The sequence below is a fragment of the Ambystoma mexicanum genome, chromosome 2p (assembly GCF_040938575.1).
Source record: "Ambystoma mexicanum isolate Mex_15411 chromosome 2p, UKY_AmexF1_1, whole genome shotgun sequence".
NCBI classification, from domain to species: domain Eukaryota; kingdom Metazoa; phylum Chordata; class Amphibia; order Caudata; family Ambystomatidae; genus Ambystoma; species Ambystoma mexicanum.
In genome coordinates this window covers 796,969,005-796,995,001 of record NC_090923.1, presented here as the reverse complement: position 1 = coordinate 796,995,001, position 25,997 = coordinate 796,969,005, and the positions used below count along the sequence as shown (strand labels likewise).

General features: G+C 47.0%; 1 protein-coding gene across 3 annotated transcripts in view; it reads right to left on the bottom strand.

The window, feature by feature from the left end:
• NUMBL (NUMB like endocytic adaptor protein) overlaps positions 1-25,997 on the bottom strand; it is a 300,123-nt gene that overhangs the window by 10,778 nt on the left and 263,348 nt on the right. For 2 of the 3 annotated variants that reach the window (XM_069644461.1, XM_069644462.1), the window contains 3 exons: positions 23,907-24,123; positions 21,617-21,943; positions 13,759-13,920 (listed from right to left, as the gene is read on the bottom strand). In XM_069644461.1, coding sequence (XP_069500562.1) covers positions 13,759-13,920; positions 21,617-21,943; positions 23,907-24,123 — 706 coding nt within the window. The remainder of the gene's footprint in view (positions 1-13,758; positions 13,921-21,616; positions 21,944-23,906; positions 24,124-25,997) is intronic. The other variant, XM_069644463.1, reaches the window with a different exon arrangement.

Sequence of the window (25,997 nt, the reverse complement as noted above, 5' to 3'; positions counted from 1 at the left end):
CAACAACGCCCCACTGACGAGGTGTGGCCCGCGCAGGGATCAATTTCCTGTCCTGGTTTTTGCGGGAAATGTGACTGGTCTGGACACTACTTTCAAGAAGTGGAACGCCCAGCTGCACTGTGCTAATAACCGCTTCACGCCACTCTTCAGTGTACACTAAGTACTTGGGTGCATGGATGCTTTTGGAATGTACGCAATGTAAATACTATCGGTAAACAAACTTGCTAACTTCTCGGATCTCAAGGGACCACAACAAGGCTGTCATCCATGCCAGGATTACAGTCTACACCAAGCACATTAACCCCGTGCATATCTTACCACCTGTGTGCAGTCAAACAAGACGTTTTGTGCTGTGAAAGGGAATACACGGAAGGGAAGCATAGGAGCCTGTTTTTTTACGGTGGCATAACGTCCTCTAATTCACCAGTTTCTACCAAAATGAAAATGTTGTCACCACTAACTTATGGTGGTGCCACACTGCAGCACAGAAAGTCTGAACGGTGCAGAGTTAAGCCTCTTACCCATGCACTGCTGTGCTCAACAGTTGACTATGGAGAACCCCCCCATGTAGATACCCTTTACCTAGTTTTGCCAAATAATGCTACTGGTGCATTGACACTCCACAGAGATCCCAGCCCCCTTTGCACAATGACTCAGCAGATAAAATCCAGCTTGCTGCCTATGCACAGCCACTCCACAGGTGCTCGCCTAAACCATCCAGGTACCTCAGATGCCATTTGTGGTGTAACACTCTGAGCTCATCGGGTACGCCTGGAATGTTGTGTCGGCCCAAACTCTTTGGGTGTTCTCTTGGAGTCCTGTTCTGCAGTCATGAGTCTGCAACCTGTGGCTCTCCAGATGTTTTAGACTACGACTGCCATGATCCCTCACTATTAACAATGCTAGCTAGTACTGATGGGAGTTGTAGTCCAGAACATGGTTGCAGACCCCTGCTCTAGGTGCTCTCAAGATTTCTGCTGTGATGTCAAGGCCGGAACACTCCAGCACATCTCAGATGCCCGCTGGAATGTTGCACCTTGCGATAGGCGTCCCAGTAGATCCATACTGTGATGTCACAGAAAAAGCGCTCAATGCGCTTCTCCCAATCTCCTGGCATTACTGTGGTGATTAGGGAAAGGTTTGACATCTCTGTCGCTCTTTCGTTCACTCGCAATATAAAACACTTAGGAACTCATTACGGGTTCCTGTGTGGAAAGTCTGTCGAAGTCAAATGACATTCAGTGATGTAGGGCATCAGGTGTAGCAGGGCATCAAGTATGTAATGGGGCAAATGTAGCGATTGTGGGAAAGTGGCCTCAGGCCGACATATAGCTGGCAGGACAAATGTTGTAATAAAGGAGATGCTTCATAGACAGACCAGCTGTGGAGCCTCTGCTGGAATTCCAGGAGTCTTTATTGTACCTATTTACAAGTGTACACATCCAGTTACTTTCAGGTATGGTACAAGACATAGATCACACAGTACACCCACCGGCCATCCTCACTGCCCCAGCTGAGGCACCCAACAGACAACATGGAACACTCAAATACAGCCCTCTGCCAACATTCTCCTCAGCTGCCAATCATAACACTCAGCAGCATGCATCCATGGCCAGCAGGACAGGGCCAGACTACATTACAAGGACCATCGGTGTAGCGTCAGAGTATCTGTCGAATGAAGGGTCGGTACAACCCATGGCGGAGTACACTTGAGCAGTCCTGTACCCACGCTGCAAGGGAAGCCTGAACCATATGAGATCCAGTGGACCTTGGGACGTGATGGTAGATCCTGTGCTCCATGGAATGTATAGTCATTGCATTGCATGCTTGCAGCATATGTGAAAGTGGCATTTCTATGCTGTGGCACATGTACAAAGCCTGGGGAGTGGAACCACCCGTCCACAAAGGCACAATGCCCCATGCTGACCAGTCAGAAAACATGCTCCACAAGGACACATTTAAGAGCGCTCCCACCTAGAACCTACCCCTGCATAGAAGGGGACGGGCTCCATGCTTCCCATGTAGACCACAGTTGTAACATCAGTGCTGGGTGTTTTTGCCTCACTAATCATCCGTGAGAAAGATCATGCTTACTCCTCAAGGTTTACCCATGAATTACTGTGCATGGTATCATGAGAGCATGGGGAGACAGTACATCAACAAACTGATGGTAAATGTGGCAACCTTGAACTACATGATGTCAAGGAACTGCCCTCATCTTGTTGAGGAACTTCCCACATAACCTGCAGGGCCTCACGTCCCAGTGGCTGGACATACAAATGGACCCCGAATGGCATGACCTGCAGGCATACTCTTCTGTCACTCTGGGAGTCATGGGTGGTGGCCACTGGGCAGAACAGCAGTAGGCAGTTTGTGTCCCCTGTATAGGAAATGGTAACTGAAAAGACATTGGATTGACTGCTTGTCCGCGTGTCATGCAGCGCTTACAGTGTGAGCTGTGCCCCTTTATGGCAACAGGTTCATGGTCACCCACCAGAGGAGTGGGAGTGAATTGTCAGGCCAGGTGACGTGATTGGTGGGGTAATGGGTTCATGATGTGCTGGAGACTGACTTATCGATAAGGCAGGTCTGTTTGGCCACGTCGCATTATATAACCCCCAAAAGGAAAAGGGTTCAGTTTCGCAGGGCCAGACCATCAGGTGTTTACCTCGGGTAACCTATGGTACCATCCGCCAGTTTGATCAGCTGCTAGTACCCGGCACGGCCCTTATGTACTCCAACGGGCCTATGGTACTGCCCAGTTTCATCAGTCAGGGAGCGCACGGAGTGCAAGTGTATGCCTGGGGCTATCGGGCTGCCTCCCGCTTCTTCTCGGTGGGGCATACCATACTCTCATGCGGTTTCTGCTGCATGCGCATACTGCATATTGAGCTACTGCACATGGCGGCTCAGCACTATCGCAGCATGATGAATTGTCGGGTGCTTCCACATTTTGGGGGGCCTTTGGTAGTCATGTGCAGGGGATTGGATGCACTTGCGGTTGTTTAGGCTGCAGGCTGCTCCGCTTGCTGGACTGTTGCTGCTATGCCGGCGAGGAATACTTATTTGGCATTTCCTTTTCTATGTTATGCAAACAGCCATTATCTTGGGGATATGGTATGATATTGGGGTGTGATTCCCTCACTCCTAAGTATATTATGTGGTGATGTAACTTGTTTCCTCTGTGGTACATGTTTCAAAGGGCTTTCTTAGCAGTTGCACTGTTGTTCTGCCCTGGATGCTGTTCACATCTTTTGGGAGGAGTGATTTTTTGGAGCACTTTTGCCTTTATTCTAGATGGATTTTCAACGTTTAACATGCAGCAATTCTGGGATAGCGCCAGTGGGGTGCCCTGGGTTGTACACTTGTGCATTTCTTATAGCGCCACGATCTGTAAATGGGCTGGATGCTACTGGCTTTACCGTTGCAACCAAACTGGTCACGATGACTATCATTCGCTTTTCTGTGTTTCCCATTGCCCAACGCCATTTCCATTATGCCGTGGGAGTTTGTTTCTGTAATTGCGTGTGCTTCTGTTGGCACGTGAAGCATTTTGATTTGTGTCCCTGCAGGTGGAAATATGAGCTGGGGTGACTGAAGCTTGTAGGTGGCTTGAAGAGCTATTCAAGCAGACCCAATGCGGCAGGAAAAAACCCACTAATGAGGGACTCGTTTTAAATGTTACTGTTACAGATCAATGGGTCTGGGCATGTCAAGAATTTCTTCTCAAGAGCTCATTTGCCAAACAGCCTACTTTCATTATCAAAAAATCTCAGGTTGTGAGCATCGGAGTGCTAAGTTTGAACCAGGCAACGTGTAGCCATTAATATCTTTTCAAGACTGCAATAAGTGCTGCTTGATGGCCATTTGTTTTTGCCTCATCAAGAGGCAGAAACACTTTAACCAGTGTATTTGAAGAGGACACCTTCACCCCCAGAGGGGCATTCAGCGCTATTGACAGATATCAGATTGTAGAGGAGGTCCCAGACATGGCATTCACCCATTCCCCTCATTTCGAGGTACCAGGAGCGCACTCGCCAAGATTTGCGACGTATGAAGAGCAACCGAACCTACAAAGAGCTGCACTGGGACTCTGCCCAGTATACATCAGAAGATCTATACCGTTTGAAGCACCCATAACCAGACAACCCTGGGCAGCACGGTACCCTATTAGACAGCCATACCAGCCGCTGATAAGAAATGAGGAGTACCTACACATGGTCCACGAAGAGACCCCAAAAGCCTTAACGGAAGACCAGTGGAAATGACACAAGGGCCTGAACAGACCCGTGAATGAGTAAAAGCAGCTATCGAAGATAACACGCCAGTGTGAGTAACTACGAAAATGAATGGAATAGACACAGTGAGGAAACAGTGCTACGAGACAAAATGGAAGCAGCCGTCCTGTTAAACGTGTGTAAATAAGCTTGAAACACAAGATGCTAAGAAATCGATACTGCTTGCAATGCTTAGTAGAAGATAGAGCGGCAAGCGCCAACCATATCTACCTCAATAAGGCACATTATACAAGTGCAACTCCATTTTGTAAAAGCAGAAATGTACCCAGGCGGCCAGAGGCCTGACAGGCCAAGTTTCGAAACCCAGGCAAAGGCAAGAGAAGGAGCGGAATCGAAACTCAACAAAGAGCGGCTCATGCCTAGGAAATCAAGGTCAACCAGAGAAGGGGAGGAGAGCGTCAGCTCACAAGACTCCAACTTCAGAGCATACCAGCCTGCCTCATGAAGGTGAAGATAAGGGGGGCCCATGCAGATGGCAAGGCTGACACAGAATTAAATGCACTAAAAGCTGGAAACTGAAGCAGATTCATGGTGAACTAACACGTGACCAGCCAGGCTGGAAGAAGTACCATCGCCTGATGTCATCCAGGACCCGAGGATGCCATAACTTTTCCCGATAAGAGACTACAGTTTCGAGGGCATCCTTAGCCAACTAACTGACACATCGCCCTAAAACACTGATTGATAGAAGGGAGGCAGGGTGAAACTTGGGACACCAGGCACAGGGGTGTCCATTCTGCATGCTGCTAATTAAAAGTGGACATTTATGTCTAGGGGTGTAACCTTCCCAATCACAATGGACCAAGTTATCTGGAGTCCTATAGATATTGTAACCGATAGGACGTCGTAGTTGTAGTGACGTCTATCACGCATAATGTAGAGGAATGGGCATAGACGCCCACCCGATAAGAGTTATCCAATCCGCATGCCCTATTATCATATACAGATATGCTACCTATACTTAAATTACCTTTCCTAACCAATTATATTGCATGATGATTTTTTATAGAAATTAGACGTCAGTGATGACGATTTTTGCCTATAAGAGTTGCTGTTGGACTGAAGTTCGAGGAAGTCGGAACGAGACAGGTGATCGCAATGCTGCTGATTTCCATTTGTTTCCCTGTTTGATGTAATTGTCATTAAACGGACTTCCCTTTGCCAACTTACTGAGTCCAAATTATTGAGTCGTGTTGGAGTAAGTGAATCCTGCACCCCCAGTCCTCATATGGTGCAGCTATCTTGTCTTACAAGTTCTGGAGGGTGAGCGCTGACCTATGGGCCCGTCAGTGAATTCCTCTCCTCCTGAACACTTGGTAGCGTGAGGATGGTTTCGGCCATCGATTATGGATTATCGATTGATATAGTTATAAGACACCTTTAGACCGACGGCACGAAGTAACTCTAGGCCTTCGGTAAGATCACAAGTCCTTTCGCCATTCCGGCTGAGTAGACTGAGAAGCTCCCCGTGGACAATGATAGAGTAAAACTTCAAAATCTGCAGTGGGCAGCGGATTGGACGAAAACCTTAAAAGCGGGAAGAGGAAGGGGCGGCGATCCTGAAGTTCCAGAGAGGAAAAGATGCGATCGGTGAGTGAAACAACAAACTCGTTACTTTGGCAAATTTCTTGTAGGCATTAGAGTAAGTAAGGGAAAGGTAACGAGGGTGGAGAAAAAATAAAGTAGTTAGAAGTAGAGGAGACGGTATATATATACATAGGGGGTAATGACTCGAGCATAAGAAATAAAGAGTGGATACCGGGGGGGACACCCGGGATAAAACGTAAGGATTACCAGGGGGGCACCTGAGGAAAAAAACATAAGGATTCGCCTTATTCCTGCGCTTTAAAAAGTGGTCAGAAGGAATGTGAACCCATAGCCCACAGTGGGGGGACAATTTAGGCTATGGTGACGATTAAAGTCGGCATTAAAGGGGTTCGTTCACATTCCATGACGGGATATTGATTAGAAGGCAGGTATATGTATGACCAGCTGGTGTCCGTCTGGTCTGTCAAATGTCTGTCATATATGTCCTTTTTATGTTAAATGTGAAATAACTATTGATTGAGTGAAATGCATTTTGGCTTTACGCGATTCTGTAACTAAGAGGGAATCGCCTTTGATTTGATGGGTTTGGAGTAAATTGTTGGTATAAATTTTGGCAGCAAAAGATTGGATTGGAGCTTGTGTATGCGGTGCTCGCTCATACCATTGGAGGGTTAAAGCACTGTGTAAATACTGTTAGTGACAAAATTAAAAATGGAGGAAGTTACCCCGCTTGCGCATTAGTGCATGCAACTGCCCAAGCATGCACCCAAACTAAAGAAATACAGCCAGAAGTGGGTTAAGGTACCGCCAATAAGATGTTTATGCCATGGCCCCAGAACAGGTAACTCTAAGGCTGTTTTACAACACAGGACTACATTCCTACACGCCACATATTCGGGAAAGAAGTTAGAGAAACGTCTTGCTGTTCTAGAGTTGTGGAAAATTAAGAAACGAAGGTGGAAGAACAACCCACAGACTGGATACTAAATGTATGTACAGAGGGGAGTGAGATGCCTACCGCGCCACCTGCCCCGCCCGAGCCAGTCATTGAAGGAAGCAAGTCAGAGGGTCTTTACCCACTAAGAGAACTTAAAGCAGCCACGGGGTATAGCAACCCCGCAGATGAGTCGCCTACGTACAGTAGTGACGATAATAAGCGAAAAGAACAGGAAAACAATATCCAATCCGCAGTCTCAAGGGACAAAGAGAGATGCGAAGATAAAGGGAAAGATTGGGCACGGAGTTGTGCACCTCCAGATAAGGAGAAAGAGGGAAATAAACAAAGGAAATGAAGGTAGAGGTGATGAGATAGCAATCGCGAAAGATGAATGTATGGGAGGTCAAATATTACTGAAGTTAGATGGAAAAGGAAGTGATGATTTGAGGCCAAGGGAGAAGTCTGATGAGGCGCAAAGGAGAGAGAAAGGGATGGAAGAAAGAGATAAAAGGACTAGAAAGAAAGATAGGCTAAGGTGAGAACAACTATATCGCAAAGAGCAAGGAATACCGTTCAGTCGCACACAGTACGCAGCCTATAAAAAGTACAGGCAGAACATGTTAAGGTTGGAGGAAGAAAGGAGAGTACATGAAAGGAAAGTAAAAAAGCGGGAAGATGAGGAAAGTAGAAGCGCAAAAGAATGTAGAAATGAACGGATGAGGGAAGTAGATAAGGCTAGGGAAGAAGCAAAGAAGCAAAAGGAAATAGACAAGGAAGTAGAATGTAAGCACAGACAGAGGACACAGGATCTTGAATATTTGGAGCAGGAAGTGATTAAACCCAATCGTACAGTAGAATGGGAAGACATAGAAGAATTCTTTCCTGCAAGCGACGTGGTACCAGGTACAAGCGGGACAAATATTGAAGATGACTTCGACACCAGAAGCATCAGGGAAACGATCGCTAAAATATACGACGAGATGGGGCTAGAGCAGATATCCAATGGGGGAAGGGAAGATGAGCACTTAGAGAGCACTCAGCTATATGACACTGAGGATGTCACCCTAAGTAGTGGGAGCAGGGGACTGTCCCTAGACAGGCTGGAGATTGGCCAAAATGAAGATGATGCTAGGAGTTGTGTTAACTGGGAGTACTCAGAATCTGACTCTGGTGGGGAAACGGAGGATGTGGCACATGAAGAAGGGAGTCTGTGCGAAAAATGGCTCCCAGGGGACCAAGGGTACGATGGTCAGACGCTAGCGGGTCCACAAGTAGGGCACCGAAGTCTGCCACGCAGTCCGGCCGCCATGAAGGAACACCCCACGGTCAGAGGGGGGCGTCAGCACCTGCCTATGCAGACAGATTAAGGGCATTGCCAGGTAGACAACAAGGCGGGAATGCCACCACGGTGACAGACCAGAGAGCTATGGGGAAAGAGAAGGAGGACTGTGCATTCCAATTCCCGTTGCTAGAAAAGGGGGGAGCCAGACCACAGTATATTCCATGGCCACATATGGACCGAGAGAACCTTAAAAATAAGCTTCCAGTGCTGACATCGGGAGCCGGAAAGTAGATACACAAGTTAGAGAAAATGACGGGGTGTGTCACCTTAGCTATAGGGGACATTAAAAGCCTCCTAATTGCCTTACTTGGTGAAAGAGCAGATGTATGGAAACGGGCAGACTATCCTAGGGTAACCCTAAATAACACCTCACATGATGGAGCGATGTTTAATAACTGTAGGGCAGCAGTGTGGAAAGTGCTGCGAACGCTATATCCAGACATTTCTGATATGGGGGCTATAATGACTCGAAAAATGAAAAGAGTCAGAGGGCCCGTTGATTTATATCCAGAGTTTTCAGGACGCGTGGGTGCTTGAAATTCATGAGTCTTGGACGAAATCTATCCCTGTATTCTACCACATATTATGCCAAGGGTTGCCTGAACCGGTGCAGAAGCAGCTAAAAAAATTGGTAGGAGTAGAAGCAAAACCATGGGCCGAAATACAGTTGACAATTGCACACTACTGTAGATTGTTGCAAGAAAAGAATCTGAAAAAAGGAGGCAACTCGTAAGGGCGAGGAGGCGAAGCTGGTGCAAAAGAAGCTCTCAAAGTATGCTCTCGAGGGAGCCATGCTCACCAGCCCAGAAAAACCAAGCGCACAACAAGCGACCAACCCATCACAGAAAAATCAGGGCAATGCAGGATTTTACCCAAGAGGAAGGGGTTTTGGAGGAAGAGGATGGCAGAGTAATCAAGGAGGGTTTCGAGGTAACCGGGAGGCTTTCAGAATAATCAAAATGGCTTTCAGAATGCGCAGATGGGCGGTCCAGCTATGCCAGATGGACAGATGGCCCGACCACCGCCAGCATGTTGGCTGTGTGGGATGACAGGACATGTGGCACGCATGTGCAGAAGCCAAGGCATGTGGCAAAACAGCCAAGGGATGGGGGCAGGCATGGTGAATCAGCCTGCCGTCCCGCAACAAGGCGGTGCACAAAATTACAGAGTGCAGCCGCAGGTGTCAGGCGTGCAGCAAGGTATACAGCAAGTGGTTCAACCACCGAACATGGGAACTTGCCTCAGGGACAACCCCAGCAGGCCCCACCGCAAATGTCACAGGGCACTAGCTCCGGAGGGGGAGTTAACCCTGGGGCTGGGGGAAATCAATAAGTATAAAGTGGGCCAAACTTATATATGAAATGGGACAGCTCACGGGGGACTCTGATGTGCTCTATCCTATCAGTGACACCAGACCCTAATAGGGTATCAAGGGTGAATGTCACCATAGGAGGGAAAGAATATTCCTTTTTAGTTGACACGGGTGCAACGCGCTCATGCATACGAGAAGGCAAGTTTTCCTTGTCCGGCGAGGCTATAGATACTCAGAGCTTCACTGGGGCTCATAGTAGAGTTCCCTTTACAGACGCACTCCCAATCTCAGTGGGAGAGCGCAAAATGAATGAACCCCTATTGTATTCACATCAGACCCCAGTAAATATTCTGGGCCGAGACCTGATGACTAAATTAAACATGACCATCTTGTTTACCGAGAATGGTATAGTGTGCTCCACTCCAGGAATGCATTATTCAAATGTGTGCGAAATGATCAGAGCATACCCAGGATGTATAGCCATGAGAGCTGTACCGTTAGAGCCAGAAGTCTTTGCATATGGCGTGCGGGTGCTTATGGCGGGACTGCCAGGCTTCGCAGGAAAAACTATGAGAACCCCTGATGAGTTTCTGTTCAGACCAAGAATACCCATGCACGAAGAGGGGGGGCAAGTATTTCCCTTAATGATACAATCTGCTGCAGTGCGAGGGAAAGTGGTACTGGTCGAAGGATATGATGACGAAGGCAGACAATGGTGTGACTGATGTCACCGATGATGATCTATTCGAAGAGCACCCTGACCTAGAGGAGACAAGAGTGGACGTAAGTCTCACATTTTGGGTCAAAATGATCAGACGGGAGGTGCCACAGAGAATGATGCTGGCGCTGTTACGTCCAGAAAACTTTGACGACGACATGGCCCAAGTGCCTGCACCGGTATGGACTACAGGGCCCTATGATGTAGGCCTCCTGAAGGGGGCAGGTGAAGTGAAAATTAAACTGAAACCAGGAGCAATTTTACCACAGGCGCGACTAAATCCCATGTCCAGAGAGGCAGAAGAAGGGATCGCAAAGACCATTTCTGCCATGATGGAGCAGGGCATCCTAGTGACGTCAGAATCACCTTGCAATACGGTGATTTACACTGTCAAAAAATCAAAGGGAGGGTCCTGGTGTTTAATCCAAGATTTACGAGCATTAAACGATATAGTTGAAGCCGAGTTCCCTCTAGTCCCCAATCCATCCACAATACTGTGTAATATACCCACTGAGGCAAAATACTTCACGGTGATTTTTTGAAAAACGCATTTTTCTCAATTCCACTGCACCGTGACTCTCAGGACCTGACGTCTTTTACCTTCAGACAAATGCGCCTGAAAAGTACGAGGTTGCCATAGGGGTATTGTGAGTCCCTGTCTATTTTCAACAGAGTCCTGCAAATGGACCTAGGCAATATTGCAGTGGACAGTGTTTTGCAGTACGTAGATGACATTCTGATCTGCAGCACCACTGAAGAGCAATGCAGGCGTGACTCTCCAGCTGTTGACTATACTGGCTGAAAAGGGATACAAAGTGGATAAGGAAAAGTTGCAGTACTGTCAACAGGAGGTGTTGCACATAGGGCAACTGATCTCTCATGAGGGGAAGAAGGTAACCCCAGAAAGGGCTGAAGCCATCATGAACACAGCCAAGCCGCGCACGTTAAAACAAATGCAGAGCTTCTTAGGCCTGTGCAATTATGTCAGAGCATGGGTCTTTGACTACAGCTCGTATACCAAGCCCTTGCTTCAGGCTTTAAAGAAAGCCCAGGCAACAAAAGGAGAAATTGAATGGACTGAGGCAATGGAGAAAGGGTTTGCAGAACTCAAGGGGGCAATTCGTTCTCACACTCTGATGGTAATTTTATGATGGCAGTGCTCACGCAGCGAACCTCGCTGGGGTACAAGCCCCTAGAATATTACAGCGGGAGTCTGGACCCAGTTATGAAGGGCCACTTCCTGTGCAAACAAAATCTAGCTGCTGCCGCATTCGCTATCGAAAAAGCGGCATCCATTGTGATGGGGTACTCCATGACATTATATGTTGAACATTCGCTGTTCGCCATACTAGAGAAGCCAAAGGGCACACTGACATCTCAGAGAGCATCCGCCTATGAGGTGGTTATCTCTAACCCATCGATCAAAATAGTTCGATGTAAAACTGTGAATCCTGCTACATTCATAGCTGAGCCAGTCACAGAGGGAGAACCTATAGACGACTATGCGAACTATGAGGAATTCTATGATGAGCTCCCCAGGGTAAGGGAAAATGCCCTGGCAAGTGGAGACATCGTCTTTATTGACGGTTCTTCTAGAATCGACCAAGAAGATGGACAAAGGTATACAGGCGTGGCCGTGATAAAACACCTAGCGAACGGAGAGTTTTGAGTACTCATCAGTGCGCAAATACCCTCTCACTATTCTGCACAAGCTGCAGAACTTCTGGCACTGATACTCGCCATTGAGAATCATGCAGACCAGGAAGTAACTGTGTACAGTGACTCAGCCTATGCGACGTCCACAGTACATGCAGGTATAGTGCGCTGAAAAAGGGGGGGGTACCTCCGAGCAGACGGCACGCCAGTGCAACATGCAGCCTTATTGGACAGACCGATAAAAGCACTACAGCTCCCAGTGGGCATAGCGGTCGCGAAATGCGCCGCCCACACCAAGGGGACAGATTTCGTGTCACGCGGAAATCAGGAAGCAGACACGGAAGCCAAGCGCATGGCATCCAAAACTGAAACAATCATGGACATGGAGGTGGCACGTTCCAATGAGAGGATGATGTTAGCGCGAGCCACACCAGAAGCTTATAGCAGTATGGGGCAGACTCAGCTAATGGAGCTCCAGGGGGAGGCACCTCAGGAGGAGAAAAATGTGTGGAAGTGTCGAGGGTGTTCTTTAAACCCCTCTGACGGGTTGTGGAGGCAAGACAGCACTAGTAAGCCAGTAATGCCTGTCGCCCTTCTAAAGGTTACGTTAGATTAACTACACTACCCCATCCATATGACAAAAGAAAATCTTGCTGCAACGCTCGCAGAAGACTGGGTCACACCGAATTTAACATAACATGTTGCATTTTTTATGGTGAACTGCATAATCTGCCAGCAATTCACCGCTGGGCACACATTAAAAGTAGTGAGAGGGATCATCCCCAGACCAAATGGACCATTCCAGCACTTGCATATCGACTACGTCGGCATGATTCAAGTGTGCAACAGGTACAGGTAATTAATTGTGATGGTGTGTCCATTCTCTAGATGGCTAGAAGCAGGTCCCCGTACACACCCCGACGCTACCTGTGCTGCCAAATACCTAGTGAGGGAGGTGTTCCCTAGATTGGGGGTGTGCGAAGTAATGAGATCAGATAACGGGGCTCACTTTGTAAATTCAGTTTTCGAACAGATTAGCTTGCCTTTCCTTACTCCTACCAGCTCCCTCACTATCTCAAGAGCAATCATAGGAGCGAGACTTGAATGCTGCAACGTCTTCTTTGAAGGGGTTTCAAAACAGAATATTAGCAAACTGCAGGTAATCCAAAACAGTACCCTAGGTGCAGCATTCAACATCCCGAAAAAGATCACATCTCAACAGCAAGAAAGGAGGCGCATTGGCTCCCAATACAGGAAAGAGATATCTATAAAACACTCTCCATCATTCATAAATGTCTTGCTAACGTTGCCTCGGAATACCAGTCTCAAAGAATTGTGAAAACAAAGTCCACCAGAATGGTTAGAGCTATTCATGCCCACTGCCTTGTTCCTCCAACCTGCAAAAAAGTCAGGGTAGAAGGCGGCTCCAGCTTCCCCACACTGGCAATGCACCACCGTAATGCTCATCCCCCTTACTGGCCCTGCAGTAAGGCCTTAAAAACGTGGCCCTTTGCCTAAACGACATTGCTGTATAGTCGAGCATACCTATGGAAATGATTGTACGTACGGGGAGAGTTATCTACTTTGCACCTCCGTGCTCTTATGTTTATGTGTACAACTGGTTTCATTAACAGCGCCCTGATGCTTTTGCGTTTAGGCGCTTTACAAATGTAATAAATTAAAGTCTGTTGCTATTCTAAGCTTTAACTGGTGACTGCTTCAATGTGTTAAAGCAGATCTGCTTGGGAGTCTCCAATGTAAAAGTTTTAGAAAAACAACACATTTCTTCACTACTTACTATTGTGAGTTAAACTGTAGGTGTGAATTTCCATCTTATGTTTTGGCTAGTCCAGTCCTTCCAACCTTACTGTGGGGATGCTGTACCATTCCGCTTCGTGGGCTACTGTCTGGAACATGAGCCAGCCATTAGAAAAAGGCACTGCTTACCTTGGGCGGCCGGAGAGCTCATGGTGGGTGTCATGGTTCCGTTGGAGGTGGCAGCTGTGGCGAAAGGGTCATCCGAGGGCCTGGTGAAGGAGGAATTGATCTGAGTGCAGAGCGCATTGATGCCGTCGTTGTCATGGCAACCCGCAGACTCCATTTCAGGCACTGCAAGGAGAGAGACAGCTATGTTACCAATGTGTTTACAGCTCTGTCACCACCACAGTGGACTCCTGCACTGGCCCTAGTCTTCAGTAAAGATTGTTCAAGAGGGGTTATGATGTCCAGTAGGCTTCCAGAACCTTTTAGAATGTCAGATGACCCTGCACAAGGAGAGGTGTAGTTGGTTCCAATGGTGGATGTTTAAAGCAGATCATTGTCTGATGTACTATGGACAATTGTAGAGGGGCAAATTAAAATGCCAATTATGTATAGGGCAGAAACACCTGCCAGGAACACGAGCTGTAAGGGCAGAGAGCATGTGTGGTAGAATTATTTCTGTGCAATGCATTGTGATTTAAGCCAGGGCTCAAGTCAAAGGTACACGCGGGTGGACCAAGTTCACCCACTTTTTTCAGCGGATGGACGCTGTCCACCTGGGTGTTTTATAGGCTGTGTGTAAAATTAGCAAAACTGTCCTGTCTTTTTTAAACTTGTGAATGTACACCTTCCTCAGGGCTCGAACCATGGTCGCCAGGTTCACAGGCCTGGCACTTGACCACTGCACCATATATAGGGTGACCAGATGTTCGGGTTTTCCCAGGACAGTCTGGGAAAATCACCGGTTTGCATGTTTGGGGAGCTACGGTAATTAAAACCGTAATTATTTTTCACAACACTTTCAGAATTTTGAAGTTGGAGGTTTGGCTCGAACCCCCATCCTTGCAGGTACAAGTCAGAACACTTACTGACTGTACCACATAGACTGGCTTGAAAATTATTGTACAGCAAGCCATGTCATATCAATTAGAGCTCACGCTCGTTTTGAATTAACATGCCACGATTCACAGACAAAACTGCACAAATGAGATTATATACAGTTTATAGAAAGGAGAAGTGCTGTAAATATGGTTGGGGGTGGTTGTGGGGGCGTGTTGGGGGAGGGGCGGTCATTGGTGGGCTGCAATGGGGTAGTCCCTCTTTTATGTTGTTGGCCGTCCTGGTTTTTTGTTTTGAAAATCTGGTCACCCTGACCATATAAACTGATGAAAATTAGCAAATAACTAAAGCTCAAATGTCACATTTCAGGACTGTATGTTCCAGGGAAAACATTTATCCTTGGAGTTTAAAACATACACCTTTTAACGTTTTCAAAACACTATTAGATGAAAATATTCTCTCTTGGTTTTTTATGTGTGTGAGTTTATGAAAGGCAAATGCCATTCGTCCTGCGCAATTTGTATGGTTATGCAAAGCCAATTGAATGCCATTTGCAATGTTTCACCTTGATATGCTAATGTGTGGTGATGTCACATCCGATTTCGTATGTTAATGATTTTTTTTTTTTTTAGGACTTTACCCCTGGATTTAAACCATCACTTTTGGTAACAGAAGGTCAGTGAAGTGTAGTCAACAGTGGAGACGTGTGGTATTGTACAGGTGTGTAGCTGAGGCTCTGCCACTGCAGTGTAAGTGTTGAGAAGAACCCTTAGGAGTCTGAAGCGATGCATGCGATCTGCACCACTCATCCACAGATATGTGGATCGGACATGGCACGTTGAGGTGTGGGCTTTAAAGACTGAATGTGTAGTTCCACTTTTCAACCAACGCGGATGATTTGTGTTCTCTCAGATAAGTGCTTTAACTTTGTTGAGCTTTCGTTAACTCGGCCGCAATTGACTTACAATTATTATCATACCCAGTTTTTAATTCAGTATACATTGTTGCTATTTAGAAATACTAGAAGCACTCTAAACATTAACAGATAAAATGACCGAAAGAATGACAAAGTAAATAGCCCAGGGTCACACAAGTTGGCGAACAAAGTTGGGATCAGAGCAGGTTAGGACTGTGACAAAAAAAATAGATTCAGCCACCAATGAAAAATCGGTGCAGAATATTAAATTGCCTTTAAGAACATTTTGCTGCAAACTATTTGAGTAATACTTGAAGTCTCAGAAGAAGGAGACTCACCACAGCAGCCAAGTACCAGAGGGGCGCTGGACCAGAGCAGCCAAGAACTAGAGAAGTGATGAACCTGAGTGGGGTGGCTCAGCAGGGAGCTATGGGCCAGTGGGGCGACATCTCATGAGGCCGCAGGGTTGCCAGATGACCGCACGCCACGAGGAACACCCCACTCTACCTGGCAGCTCTGATGTCACCCTAGTTTACTTTAGTCAATTGGGCTGACTACAGCCAGGTGATTACAGGCAACTGCAAAGAGTGTGGAGGATAAGATGGATAAGATACGGGTATGAGCTTTCCCAAAGTATTGAATTCATGTATAGCTTAATCACTGGTATTTATCAATACAATTGTTTATTAAGAGAAAAGGATACAGTACAAATATTAAAGCTTCAACTGTCGGAGCCGTATTGATTTCCTTATTATACGTGGAGTAAAATGTCATTTTTACCTAGTGACATCTATTAGAGGTCTGTGCATTACTACTTTAAAGCCAGTCACAGTATGTTTAAACTAAGTTTTTTTTATTGTGTGCATTACTAATGACTCAATGATAACACCACTAAACCTGTTCTAAAAAGAGCATGTGTGTCAAATAGTATCTTGTTTAATTTGTATGCACAGTTGGATCAAAGATCCCTATCTATGATCTCTGTCAGGATGAATCTAGTGCCATGTATTCATGATTCCAGGCTTTGGGCCTGATCACGACTTTGGCGGTAACCCCTAAATCCGGTGGTAGCGCTATTACCGCCCGATTTAAGGGTCCGCCAAATCAGGACTTCGGCGGATTTCGCCCCAGCTCTGAGCTGGGGGGAAATCCGCCGAAAATTCACGCTATTACTGCCGGCGGGAAATCTGCTGGCGGTAAGAGCGCGAAAATTCCCCATTGAGCCCAATGGGGAATGGGGCATTCCCGAATGGGCTCAATGGGGAATGGGGAATTACTTTACTGCCGAACTCGTGATCGGGCGCTATTAGCGCCGGGAAGTTTGGCGGTAGGGCTATTACCGCCGGCGGTGGTACCGCCGGCGGTAACAGCCAAGTCGTGATCAGGCCCTTTGTCTAGTCACACCTCGTTAAAATAAGAGCCAAATAAGATTGCAGGCCCATCCCCCCCACCCCTGCTGAACCATCCATCGTACCACTGGTTCTCCCCCCCCCATCCAGGCAATCTGTGATCTCTGCAGTGTAGAGCCACTGGGGGTTGGTAGTGGTAGATGGGTGGTTGTATTATTTCTCATTGCTTATCAAGGCAATTAAAACCTGGTGGTTAGTCAGTATGACGTAGTGAATTCACGAGCAGCAATGACTTTGTAGGGCAGCAAGACGTAAGTCCAAGTAAATAAATGGCAGCATCTAACCATACTTCACACAGCACGAACATATGCAACCCAACCCGGCACAATCTTTCAGATAAGCAAAAGGTAAAACCACCTTAAAGTGTTCCCAGTCTTCAAAGTGTATAGAACAAGTTCTTCCGAACACCCAGAAAAACAATCTCCCAACAGATGTACAACCACAGGTCAGGTGAACTCTCACACTCTATTGCAATCTCCTAAATCAGACAGAAAGTCCACACTACAATGTTGCAACATATGTACCACAGTAGACTACACCAATTTCTGAAGAATACACAGCATAACAACCTCAAAGTGTACCACTAATGTAAGATATGGCAGGGTCACTATATGACCTCACCTCTGTCACTCAGAACAAACAGCAAGACCAACAGGACGCATTGCACCAATCAGACGAGGCGCACACATTTCACCTCATCATCTTGCACCAGCACCCTGACAAGATAAGCCGCACCAATATCTTGGCCTGGCAAAGCCAGAGCATCAGGATGCATATGCTTAGTTGACCACATCAGCCACAAACTGAGCACTTTGCACTTCTGCACGATTCTAGCAGATGTTCAGGATGACTGCAGCATACACACTGCAATATATCTCACACAATAACGACAAGCCCAGTTCAGCACCCAACCAATCTCCAGTCTGGGCAGAGGTATACTGCAACCACTGATAACAGAATATGTTTATAGGGCTGTATTAAATAGAAGCAAACCATAAAACTATTGGATGGAATTGGGTTCAAGATGGCTGTAACAAAGATTCTTGGGAGACGTCCTCGAGCTCAGGATTACAGCAAACAAAAAGCCATTCAGGAAATTTCAGGCAGGAAGGTCTCCTGTTTTAGGTTTCTCTGGCATTCAGTCTTTATCACTTCTTCTGGGCAACACAAGGCCTCTATGCCACTCTCGGAATTTAGAGCTTTCCTCCCTTTGCCAAGTCTCTTAAAGTTCCACCCCTTCACTGGGGCACTTCTTTCTATTACTTATTCCTCTCTTGCTGGGCCAGGAGGCTCTCCCTCTCTGTTCCTTTACACAGGGATAAGGTACCATGCGCACCCTTCTACACACAGGGATACAGTGCCCTGCTCACTTATCCACAACCAGGGATACAGTGCCCTGCTCACTTATCCACAACCAGGGATACAGTGCCCTGCTCACTTACCCACAGCTAGGGATACAGTGCCCTGCTCACTAATCCACAACCAGGGATAGAGTGCCCTGCTCACTAATACACAACTAGGGATAGAGTGCCCTGCTCACTTACCCACAGCTAGGGATACAGTGCCCTGCTCACTTATCCCCTCCAAGGGATACAGTGCCCTGCTCACTTATCCACACCCCTGGATACAGTGCCCTGCTCACTTATCCACAGCCTGTGATACAGTACCCCTGCTCACTCTCGCTGCACTCTAACACACCCCACTTCTGGATTCCACGGGCTTTCCTCTTCTGTTGAGCATCCTCTCTTCTAGGGTCAAAGTCACTCTCTACCGCACTACTTCCCGCCCCTCTCTTCTCTTGGGCCAGCAGTGTCCTTTTAGTCTCATTGCTCTACCCCCCCCCCCCCCTCTGGATGTCAACCCTCTTCTGGGGTACCAGGGCTCACCTCTGTGTGCGCCGTTCCCCCCTCACTGGGGCACATCTCTCTTCTGGGGTCCCATGGCTCACCTCTTCCTCACAGGAGCATGGCCTTCTTATGGGTTTCAGGGAGCTCTTCTTGCCCTCGCTGGAGCACCCCCTGCCTTCTGGGGTTAAGAGGGACCCCTCTTCCATCACTGGCATAGAGCCCTTTTTTTGGGGGTTCAGAAGGACTTTTTTTGCCTTCAAAAGAATGCTTCCGTCTTATGGGGTTAGGAGGCTCTTGTTCCCCACACTGGTGCACACCCCTCTTCTGGGTTTCAGGGGATTTTGTCTGCCCCTCATTAGGCCAGACCACTTTTTGGAGTTCAGGTGGGCTCTTCCCCCTTTCACGGGAGCAGACCCCTCTTCTGGAGCTCAAGGGGCGCATTACCCCCTCATTGAAAAAGACCTCTCTTCTGGAGTTCAGGGGGGCTCTTCCTCCCTCACTAGAGAACACTCCTCCTCTGGGCTTAAGGAGCGTCCCTGCTAAGATGCTCTCCCACTTCCTCAACAAATTCCTCTGCTCAGCTCCTAGCCCAAAATACACTTTTTGTTAGCCTCAGTTATTAGGTTATCGCCGTTCGCCCATTGGCTGAGGAAAGCTTTTAAATGGATTGGTTATATGGCTTCCTATACCCACAGAAGAGAGTCTTTAAAAGCTTTGCCGCCATATTGGATTTTTTTCAGTTGGTTTCCAAGTGCAGAATGTGTTTGTCTGCTGCTCTGCTCCTTCCTTGCCCCCTGAATGTTCTCCTGGATAGAAGTTTGTTTTGTGGATGTCTGGTGGTTAAAATGCCATCCCAAGGGGCAGGAAAACCTCTAGTAATTTCCCACATGTGCAAAATTGTTTTCCCTTTGGGAAAGAACTATTTCTTTTCTGAATGCTGCAGGGGAGGGAGAAACCTTTCTCCTTCACCAGCACTTCTGTAGGGGCTGTGGAGGGTTGGCATAAGTTAGGCATTTCCCTTCAAGGATCTGCATCTGTTGACTAAGGGGAGTCTCTCAGAATGTGCTAATGTTTCCCCATAGCGTATCTTTCCCTCAATCCCTGAAAGACACTTCCGGAATCTGCTCCCGGTGTCAGATTTGTTAACCTGATGTATCTTCAGAGATGCAGTCAGGAATACCCGGCTTCTTTGGGACCTGGTAAGTTCCAAGTAGTTGCTCTCTTGTGGGGGTGGGGGGGGGTTTGAAATAGTTAAGGGTCAGTCCCATCAGTCCAACTCTCAAGCAGACCATGGACTGGATGCAATGTGGACACTGTAACTTTGTCACACTCGGCTCTTGGTGGTAACGATTTTGGTCAAATAACATGCATACTTCTACTCAAATGCAAAGGATTAATCTCTAGGCCAGACACAAGGTTAAGAAACAGGCTCCAATATTCAACCTAGACACACATCTGTCTAGATTCAGTGCACTGAATTCCTCCTCAGACTACGCCATTTCCTAATTACAGCGAGGTCACCTCAAAACACAGTACTGATCTCTGAATTAAACATGGCAAGATACACTCAAGCACCTTAACCAATCACAAATTCAGTCACAGCAAAACCACAACATGGGCAGGACCAGCCTAGAGAACAAAATCTAATCTAAATACATGGCACAGCTTTCAGAGGAGACACATTTGTGTAGACAACTCTGTCCCACGTTGATGCAAAGTGCCAATTTCCAGACACAAGACCACCATGGACAACATTGCCTGAACACACTTACTGCCTGATTCATGGAATCATTTGTGTGAAAAATGCAGATTTGCGCGCCTTTCTGCCCAAAAATCCCCATTCTTCAAACAGGGATTTTTGTGCAGAAAGGGGCGCAAATCTGCGTTTTTTCATGCAAATAATTCCATGAATTAGGCAGTTAATCAAATTGTAGCCCAAAAGGGGTCTAGCCTAGCAACCCGCACATCGAATTACAACCCTTCTGAGGAATTCTCACGTCTCTTGCCTCATGAATTTGTCCCGGGAGGATGGCTCAGCGGCAGCGTGCGCGTCTTGGAAGCAAGACGACATGAAGCAACAACAGGTTCGATCCCCGGGTCCGCGCTTAGAAACCTCTGGGTGTTTAAGCACGTTATAAATACGTAACTAAGCCAAAAAAAACACAATTATGCAACTAAGAAAAAAAAAAACTATTCCTGTAACAGCGCCTCGATACCTGCGGGCTGTGTGAGCGCTTTATAAATGTAAAAATAAAAATTAAAAAAAAAACATGCCCCTCTAGCCGACAAACACCAAAACTAGCTTGAGCATTTCACCACAAAAGCGAGAATTTCCAGACCAAATACAACAAGCTCAGAATGGCAGAACACAAGTCTACAGGGACAGACCCGAGACTAGAAACAAAATCACCTCCAATACAAGGCGCTGGTCTCCAGCTTAGGCACAGCAAGGATACCTCAAATACACGACACAGTTTAGGTTAAACAAGTCTGACCTAGACACAAACACACCCATCTACATAATGTGCGAACCTTCAGACTCACCTGCAGCCTATGCACAAATGTAGATGAAACACACGCCCAACACAACATCTCACACTTGTTTCTAACTTAGGCACAAGACATCTACACTACACGATCCACCTCAACAACCTCCATCCCAGACACAACAAGTTGAAGTTTTCAATAAATTTCCATACCTAGATATTTTAAGCGCACCGGGATAGTTCCAAAATCACTTTGCGCCCAACAACGGGCTCGCACCATCAGACATTCTACAGGTTTTTTTTATCCAGAGCACCCACAGGCCTCACCTGGGTTCTTCACTTGGAAGTCAGTCTTGCGCTGCAGAGTGGAGGGTAGCTCGTTGAGGCGCAGGGAGAGCTGGCGTTTGAAGGGAGAGTTTTTCTGGCTCAGGGCAGGGAAGCCACGGAAAGAGCCCTGCCTAACCAGTTGCTCGATGGGCGCATGCCTCCGGGGGATGGCATGCTGATACCGCCCATCATTCTTATCCACAGGCGTTGTGGCCATCTGTGTTGGAGAAACATTTCCAGGTTGGGCAGAGACCCCCTGCATCGGTGTCGCTGCAGCCTCCGCTGCTACCACTGCTGCCGCTGCTGCTGCCGCCGCCGCGGCTTCCACTGAAAACCAAATACACATATAAAATAGGAGACCAAAAGCCTATTTCTTGAAAAGCCTACTTTTCAATTCAAGTATCCTTCCAAAACTTGAATAAGTCGTTACCCCTAAATTGTTGTTAATTTATGAATATTTTGCTGCATCACACAACACCCCAAAGTAACTCCAGAACATCTGATGATAGAATTAGAACAACAGCTTGAATTAGAGTTAATCAACTGCTACCTTATGAGTTACCAAATACCAGTCCAAGGCCAAAGTGAACAACTCTGAAAATATCGGCATGTACACAATATGCAGGAAACCCATCAAATCACATTGTCATGTATTTGTGATAAACATCACAAAAAGCGAAAAAAGCAGGGCTGTGCTTGACAACTGCCAAAAGCGAAACCCACAAGGGTTTTCATTATGACCAAATAATAGGCATTGCAACTCCACTGAAAATCATTAGATTTAATTTTTCTCATACATCTCCATTACAACTCATTAAAAATGGCCGGCTATTACTGTTCTATGGGTTGATGAGTTCAACGCTATAGGAAAATGAGTTTATAAGTTTCAGTGCTATGGCGTCTCCTTATAGACTGCAGAAGTGGGCGATCATGTCGGTTGAGAGCCTGGAGACCAAATTAAAGGCCTGAGAAAAACAGTCCTTTAACATCATCAACAGGTTCTCTTGAGCTATAGCCCCTCCCTATGGGGATATTCTTATTGCGAGCAAGTAAACTTGAGGATAATACAAAACTAGGGGCCAGGCTGGGTTCACTAGAATTCCTTGCTTCGGCACAGCTGTTGAAAATGCATGGCCGAAGTGAGACCTGGACTGAGCACTCTAATTGCTTGGCCACCATCTTGGATTGACATACGCGGTCCCTAGCAAAAGGCTGCTATGTCTACTTGGCATTGTATACAGCTGAACCAGACAGACCATGGCAATCCCTTGGCAGAAGTGAGCCATGATTGGGTCCTTTGTCCTGTGGACCGCTCAGAAGAGATGTGAACATGGTGGGTATTTGATCAAAGTATACAGTAAGGCTTGGTTTGAAGGGACTGGTTTAGCAAGAGCAAGCTTCATATACCGTTGCCTCAAAACTCTGCATCACGTTGTGGGTGGTGGCACCCAGCCCTTGTGACCACCCCACCGATATCCCGTAGCGACAGGCAGGAGACTGCATCCCTCCAGAGACCAGGTTCTTGGGTGTGGCTCACAATCCCATTCACACTCCATCCCATCTTCTCAGCTCACAATTCGGTTTAGCTCAAATCACAGCATACCCCATGCCATGCTCCCAATTCACACTCCGCTTCTGCCTTCCCTTTTCCTCGTTTGATCTAGCGCACATCTAGGCAACCCCCACATCTCACAGTCATCCATACCACATCCTACCTGCACAGCTCATAGGTCAGTCAACCTCACAACACAGGATATCCTGATTCCCTGCCTATCACTATTATTTGCACTGCTGCCAACCTGTCCCGCTCACAGTTCGGCCGGTCTCGCATCAGAGGATTGCCAGTCCCGACCTGCATTCACACTCTCGCCCAATTCACAATTCTCGCCCACACACATGAAGTTCACCCATGCCGCCTGCCTGCATTAACACTGATGCACATGTGGTCTTTATCTCCTGTGTCCATAATTTCTTGAGATACTCTGGACATCTATGATAGATTCGCAAGTTAAGGATCCACTCTTCTAGGGATCCGTATGCAACCTATAGTAGTTCATACAAATACCAGCAGCGACGACTCAGCCCTTCCCCCTTCCATGACCAGTGAATGGAGTACCTTGGAGAAGGGTAATAATACTACCTACTAGTTGAGTGTTAACAAGTCAGAGGAATCAGACATGAACTGCTATATAAAACGTAGTATTTAAAACAGTAGTATAAAACACCTGCCCGATGCACATTAAGGTATCCCACTCCTGTGGCATAAACTGTGCTCTGATTTCCGCCTTACCTTTATTCTTGCTCTTTTTCTTATCCTGCAACTGCCGCATCACTTCCTCCCGCTCGGCCTGCTGGGATGCAGAGGTCACCCGGAAGGAGCCCTCGCGGGCGAAGCTGGTGCGGCTGGCATCAAAGGAAGCAGTTACCCCACACTCCTTCTCCCGCTTCTGCTTACGCTCCAGGCAGGCTGCAAAGGCGCAGCCTACAGCATGGCTCAGCCGCTCGCCCTGTGGGATAGGAAAATGACCGTCAGCCGGGCGTACTTTGACCTCATACTCCAGAACTAAAGGTATGAGGGTACGGGCGTGGGAAGCAAGGAAGCAAGGGTAGATAGGGTTCCTACAACAAACACGGCCAGGTTAAAATTCAGTACAAAAAAAGAATTCAAGTATATGAAATATAGCGTATCATATTCGGGAAAACTGATTTCACACCCAAAAAAAAAAAAGTTTTCCCACCCCACAATCTTATCAACGATGTGAAGACATGGTGATCACTGATACACAAGGATTTCAAAAATAGGTTATCTTCCTGCGGACCCCTACAGACATTCAGGTTTGTAAAAGCAACTTTTAATGTGCTTGTGGGTTCCAGATGGCACATTCCAAGGCCCACAAGTGCCTAGTGATTGGGTGCAGGCGAAAGACATGGAGAAAGCGAGAGAGGCGAAGAGACACTAGGGGGTCATTTTGAAATAAATGGCATGCAGGGGGCCACCAACGCAGTGGTCGAAGTGGGCAGGAGCGGTTGTGATCGTTGCTCCACTTTAAAAAAACATTTTTTTACTGTTCCTATACTTTTATTTGAAAAAGAAACCATTTTGGAATGGTTTACTTTTAAAATAAAAGTGTAGGAAGAAGTTTAAACTTCCGGTTAAACTTGCACTCAAGTGCAATGCACTGAACATTCCCTTAAATAGCAGGTGTGTTTGTTTGGGGGTTTGGATTGTGCGTGGGAGGGGACGTGGCTATGGGGTTTGTGGGGAGCTGGGGGAAGGCCCGCAGGGAACATAGTTCCACTACTTTTTTTCATACACTTCGACCACGTTTGCACTTACATGATGTGGGGTCCCTCCATGCAATGTTCAACTATTGCAAGGCAGAGTGCAAAAGTAAACGCCGCCAGCAAATGATGCTTTGCAGGCAGCGTTTACTAATGGTTGCCTATGGAACTCGCCTGCTCGTTGTCAGGTGCTCAAGCGAGGCATGTTCCATAGCGATCCATTCGTTTTAAGCATGCATGGAAATCTCATGCAAGTGCAAAACAAAGTGCTCATACAAGGAGGAGGAGAAAAGCACGCTGGAGAGGTTACCTTCACTCCGTGCCCCTGCTCCGTCTTGTGCCAGATGGGAAATGGGTTGCCATATAAAATGAAGGCAAAGAAACATTGTACCTAGCTTTTACGCTTTCATTCGATGCTCCAACCCATTCTCAACTGACCTCTTATGTGTTTTGAAGACTAGGAAATAAAATATGAATGTATAAGGAGAGTGCAGTTGATCAAGGTATCGTATGTATTATTGAATGAAGACTTTGGCTACAGTGCCTTGCTGCGCTTGCTGCGCTTGCTGCGCTTTGTGCTTAAACGTACATTTCAATGAAACAGAGTAAAGTTGTGTAAAGTGCATTTGACTGCGGTTATAGCCACATAAACTACTCAAGCAACCAAACTATCGTATTCAGATGATCCGAAGGCACAGCAGAATATTGTTGATCGTGTGACTTCCCAAGCATCACGGTTACAAGTAACCTTTTCGACTGAACAGTTCTTCCGGGAGGTTTAGTGGGGCGGGGGTGTAGGAACAATGCTCTAGCGCTGGGTTTCCTCCAACGTTGCGTGTCATAGTTAATATCATTGTTCTTTTCCCAAAATAGCAAACCCTGGGTATGAGAAAATGGTCCGGGACAGGGTTCGTTTGAATATAATCCTAAAGCCCATCCACCGCCCTAGAAGCATACGTGTGCGCATGCATCCATCATCATGTGTGCATGTATGTGTGTGTAGAGGATTAGAAATGGCTCCCAAATGGGGCGTGCAGAGCAGATAAAGAGCTCTAGCCGAGTTTGGAACCCTGGCAAAACAAAAAGGGGTGAGGGCTGG